The 6108-nt window shown below is 42.9% G+C and overlaps 1 protein-coding gene across 1 annotated transcript in view; it reads left to right on the top strand.

The window, feature by feature from the left end:
* The window catches only part of SLC7A10 (solute carrier family 7 (neutral amino acid transporter light chain, asc system), member 10), a 36465-nt gene that overhangs the window by 18567 nt on the left and 11790 nt on the right, over positions 1-6108 (top strand). The window contains exon 2 of the mRNA XM_010006226.1: positions 3741-3945. Within this exon, the coding sequence (XP_010004528.1) occupies positions 3741-3945 (205 nt within the window). The remainder of the gene's footprint in view (positions 1-3740; positions 3946-6108) is intronic.

Here is a 6108-nt window from a genome sequence, read left to right as displayed (position 1 = left end):
AGCATATTGGTTTATAATCTTCTAGGTGTTTGTTGCCTTTCACACACACACACAATAACTCTTGAAGTGGTGTTATTCCACAAGACTGTGTAAGAACTATCTTTCTAATCCTCATGAGTTATTTTAGAAAAAATTCAAAATGTAAGCCATGAAGCTTTTTTCTGCAGCATCAGGAGTACCTGCACTATTAATAAAGCTGAAACAAGTCCAGGAACATGAGACCTCCTGAAAACTCTGCTTCTCATAAAGCACTGACATCTTGTTTTCCTGGAGCATTTAAACATCTTCACTATAACTATTTTTAAACATGTCCTACGCTGAGCAAAGCAACGGTACTTCCCAGGCACATTTACCACATTCATGGCAGGTTTCCATAAGAACATTTTGTTGTCAAAAGGGGTGTAGCACTTCCACTCCCACTGATACAGCTTTTGCCCATGTTGCAAGAGCAAACAATAGGATAACTATAATGAGGTTGGGAGATAATTTTGCCGTATCACATATTCATTCATGAAGGATATTAAGTAATTAATTGTATTTTTAAAAAATCTAACAAAAATTTTGTGTGAATGTTTACATGAAAGGACCATCCAGAAGGCTGCCTGTTCCTTTCTTGCCCTGCTTCTTCAGGTAGCTGCACCCAGAAAGCCTTATGCTTAATAACAGAAGTACTGGCAATTTCCAGCTCCATACAGACTTGCACACAAGGAGGACTGTGCTGACACTCATGCCATAGCAGGAGGGTGGTACTCAGATCCACTCTGTGTCACGGACATCTTCTCCCCATGCCAATTTGGGTTTGAATGTCATCTCTGCTGCCAACACCCCCTGGGTGCCCTGCACCCAGGCAGCTGGGGACAAGCAATGCCCTTTCCTAGTAAAAGAACTCCGAAGAACAGACAGATTCAGGGCTTTGACAAAGCCAAATACAAGCATTTTAAAAATACACCATAGACTTTCTGTCCATGCATTGAGACTACACTTTATCGCTGTCACACAAGATGACTGCCACCACCTTATCTGTGTGATTACAGCTCACTGGGACTCGCCTCTCTCTTCCCCACGTCCACCACAGCATGGCCTGGTCACACTGCTTCCCACCCTGCAGCCACCACTTAACTCCTCATTCTCCCTTCTCCTGGCGCCGCCCCCCGCCCAGGCCTGCCTGTCACATCAAGGCTGCTGGGCAGGCACAGAAAGCCAGAGGCACACTCAGCTCCCCCAACCCCGACTCCAGCGTGTGGGCCACAGCAGTGTTTGGGGGTCACCGCACCAGCTCCATGCAGCACAGGTCTGCAGAGAGACCACGCTGTAACACTGCACATCAGCTTCAACATTTGCTACATCTCTCATCCGTCATCAGTTTGGAGGATGCCACACCGCGTTTGGATTTTATCCTTTCTCCACATACTGACACAATGGAAAGGTGACAGCGTGGGGGTGGAAGCTCTCGCTGAGAGCTAGCTGAAGGACAGGTATTTGCATCTGCTGTTTGCTGCCAAAAATAGCAGCAAACCTGAGCTAAGGTAAAAGAGAGCACTGATCAGGAGGAGATGGTGTGAGAGGAGTCAGGGGACTCGTTTATGGGTTATTCCGTCTTTGGGCGATTCCTATTTGTTCAGTACTGGGGTTGCCAGAAAAAGAACGAGTACAGCCCTATCCTAAAGAGGCAATTAAAACCTACAGTTCTATCATAGTGAAAAGCAGTAAGCTCCCCCAAATACCACTGGCTCTTCTTGAAACTGCAGTATTTTCAGGTGCATTGATCTGTGAAAAAGAGATGCACAAAGAGATCTATGCTGGCAGGTAAAGGATAATTTTTAGGGGTCCCTTACAACTTAAGGCCTTCCTCTGTAAGGACAAGTATAGTTGTTACAACTGCAGCACACAGCAGTGCCAGAGACTTTGTCAATAGTTTTAAATTCCTAAGGCAGGTATTTCCTTTTCAGCTTAAACTCAAGATTTGTTACAGTTCCTGAAAAGGGTACAACCAGTCTTCCAGAAAAGCTTGTTTGTTTTAAATATGTTCCCAGACCAGAAGTGGTTTCTAGGTATTAAAAATAAAATAATTTTAAAAAATAATCAGATCAAGGATCCAGATATTCTCAAAACTAGAGAAAAACTATTATCCTAGAATAACAGCCCTTCAGTGCCCTTTCACAAGCTGGCATGCTGGCAAACTTCAAAGGTCCAGCACATGTCCTACTACCCCATCCTGAGAATGTAGCTCTATTTCATTATATACTACTATACTTAGAATCTCTGGTTTGCCATTGCAGTGCTATACTAACACTTCAATACTCAGGGAATGGCTACATCTGTGACAAGACCCTTGTGCCATAAGCAGCCCATCACTCCAAGAAGCCCAAAAAGCTCTGGGCAATTCAGCAGGGATCTGCACCCTCCTGCTGGAAAGCAGCCACCTGCTTATCAAGTGCCCAAGTTGTCTATTTTCTATCTTAATCTCATTTCAAACCACAGATGGAGTAGTACCTGCCTCAACACACATGCTGCAAACACACAGCTACACAAGAGGGCAAACAGGGCAGACTGGCTGGATGAGCCACACTTCCAGAAGCTGATTCAGAAACATCAGGACAGAATCAAAGCCAAATGCAGCAAAATTTGGCATAACTGGACATGTTTTGCATACACTGCAAGCTGAAAAGCATTTATAAAGCAGAGGGAAGAATAGAGCTTTGGTTTGATGACACACAGGTTCAAAGGCTGCTGATAACCTGATTTAATTACCAGTATCCTGTATTTTATTCTCACGTCTACACTGGTAAGAAATGCTGTTCAACAGCATTGGATGAATCTCAGCTCTGTCAGTGAGGATTTTAATACTAACTCATAAAAAAAGAAAGCACTCAGCAGAGTTGTATATCATCATGGAATTCACATCCTTTTGGGAGAAGAGTGCTTTTCAGATATCACTCAAAAAGTCCCAAGACTGAACAAAAAAATAAAATAAATTTATCTTCTTCCAGACCCTGAGAAGCTTTGAAGAGCTTGCAGATCAGCTCCCACTGGCCTGAGAGGCAAACTATGCCCTGGTCTCATGTGAACAAAGACCATCTGTCAAATCCAGCACACCTTTTCTACCCCCACCTCACATGTCAATTAAACAAAATTAATAGGACAAAGTCCACATTGTTTGATATTTCAGTCACCTCACAATATCCCTTTAAAATCTATGGCCAATGACTAAGCAGCACAGGTATTGTAAATATACAATATTAATTAACTTCTAATACTTGAGACTTTGAGATAACTTTTCAAGAACCATCTTAAACCTGCCCTGGTGGCAGGAGCACCTCCTGGCCTCTACCTTGTAGATAATACTTCTGAGGGTTTTGTGACTTGCCTTATCTTGTTTAGATTCCTCTCAGAAGGAGATAAAGAACTTCATTACAAAGATGCTTCTAGCTCCTTTTTAATAAAATACTTGGCCATGGCAGGTGACAGCAGCTGAGTTTGTGCTGCCAAATGGCTGCATAACCAAGTCTTACCAGGCTTCAGCAGAGCTGAGCACACTCTTACCATCCCTGATTGCTGATAACTGGCAATGCTTTCCCTCAGGGTGCACGTAAAATCTGGACAAGAGGGCGTGATGGGGGGTTCTTGTTTGGTTGGGTGGGGGTTGTGGGTTTGCCTTTTTTTTGTTTTTTTTAATTAAAAACAGAAAAGTGCATTTCTCACTTTCATTTACCTCACTGCAAACCTTTTGTCCTTTCCAGGTAATATCATTGGTTCTGGGATCTTTATTTCACCAAAAGGAGTCTTGGAGCACACAGGCTCAGTGGGACTTGCTCTCATTATTTGGGTGCTTGGTGGTGGGGTGGCTGCCCTTGGCTCACTGTGTTACGCTGAACTGGGAGTCACTATCCCCAAATCAGGAGGGGATTATTCCTACGTCACAGAGATCTTTGGTGGGTTAGCTGGGTAAGTACCCTGTGTCTATACCGGCATTTGAAAACATGTTTACACTAAGTATATTAAGTGTGGAAAAGAGACTTAGAAGCAACAGGGAACAGATTGTCAATAAAATGCTTTCACGAAGCCCTTCTTTCTCTTCTCATTAGAGATACCAAATTGCCCCTGTGCAAATCTACAGACTCTTTCACTTTCCTCTAAGACTCAATAAAATTCATAACAGGAAAGAACAGTGCTGTAAATGTCACCATGTCCAAGTGACATTCCTGCCTGCCAGCTGTGAATGAGCAGTACTTTGTATTGAGGAGCTTCATGCACCAAGAAAACCAGACTCAAATCAGCTCAAACTTTCTTAAACCAGTTCATCTTTAGCCATAAGGTGATATGTACTAAAGCATTTATTGTAAACTTCTTCCTTTTGTTAATGATACATGAGTAGGGTACACTCTACTTTCCTATTTTTACAGGCTGCTTTGATTCCATGGAATCATGACTTCATGTCGTATCTAACATCGGATCCTCTTAGGTCTACAGGCACATCCCAAACACATGTCTAAGACTCAGTTTCACCAAGTCCACTAGACTATTAGAGACTCAAATCAAACCATGTTGTTAATTTATTTCCAGAGGTGATGAAATTAATATGCAGAGATAACTGCAAAAAAGCTGTATTAGTCCAGGGATGACTGGCACTTCCACATGAATGCCACATCCTCCCAAAAGCATGTCCCATTGCAGATTGCCACATTATTCCAATGTGTTTCCAAAATGGGGAAAAATAATCTAATTAGAGACATTACCTAACGCACATGATCACTGATGGCAGTATAGCCATTAACTTCAATGGACTTTGGACCAAACTCAACATCAAAAACTATGGCAGAGGCCTTCCAGCTAGCAGCCATTGACTGTGGGTTGCTCAAAAGATTAAACTCTGGCAGTAAGGTTAATTTACTGTCACTTTTGCCACTAGCACATGCAGGAGCTTGTATTTCCTACACAAAGTCCAATGCTCAGAAAAGGAAAAGAAAGAAAGACAGAAAGAAACCACAAGAACAGATACATCTTCCTTTTTCTATGCATTCAGCTGTTTCCAGTCTTTTTCTAAAGGTCTGATCACTTCTTAGTCAGAAATGAGAGAAGACAATGTCTCTAGCTTCACTTCTTAGTCAGAAATGACAGAAGACAACGTCTCTAGCTTCTCTGTTGCTGTAAATTACTGAGTAGCTGTGAAAGCTTGTCAGACAGGGTTCAGCTCCTGACAACCTCCGTGCCACAGCCTCAGACCTTGAAACAGTCATTCCCCCACTTCTCATTTGTGGAGCCAGGGCAAAGTAGCTCCACCTGTGCCACGCAGACCCCTCCCTGCTTCCAGCAGGACTTGGGGCTCCCAGCACTGGTTGCACTCCCTCACACAGCTGCACAGGGCAGAAGCACATCTCCAGCCCTTAAGCTGGCACCTTGGCTTAACAAATTGTGTGCACTGCAACAGCAAGGACAACCAAAACTCAAAGTTATATTTGCAAGAAATTTCAGTCCTGTGTCATTTAATTATGGCCAACCTGGAACAGTTGTTCTTGCTAAGGAAAATGTACTCTTAACTCTTCCTACACAACAGATGATAAAAAGTTGTGCTTTGAAAGAAAATACTTCCTAGAAAATCCGGAAGATTGGGTAAACAACCTCAGGATTGCCTGATCCTGGCCCGGCAGCAGCCGACAGCACTGGAGAGCAAGGCAAGCACTCAGCAATACAGCCCTGGAAGTTGCATGTCGAGGAACGTGAACGTGATGAGTGACCAGCAGGGGTATCTTTTTCTCAGAACCAGGCTTTGGTCAAAGCTTACCCGGAAAAACAAGATAAAAGTGGGCCAACATCTTAGTCAAGCTGCCTTCTCATTTTAAAGCCATCTTTTGTGGGAGCTTGCTGTTTCACAGTGCAACTTTGTCACGCTCTGATAAAATTCTGCATTTACTTTAATTGGTGTTATCAGTCCTGCATGTCTTTCAATCCAGCATGAAACAAATTGACTGTCAGAAATCTACTGAATTATTCACATTCCCATTAAACAGTATTCTACCCAATATCAAATGTAACATGCTCTGTATTATAGCATAGAAGCAAGGGCCAATTTTGCATTAAATACTGGTTTTAGGGTATTTTTCCCTGCTG

Source organism: Chaetura pelagica, unplaced genomic scaffold (assembly GCF_000747805.2).
Source record: "Chaetura pelagica isolate M959 unplaced genomic scaffold, ChaPel_1.0 scaffold139, whole genome shotgun sequence".
Lineage (NCBI taxonomy): Eukaryota > Metazoa > Chordata > Aves > Apodiformes > Apodidae > Chaetura > Chaetura pelagica.
This window is presented reverse-complemented; position numbering and strand designations above follow the sequence as displayed.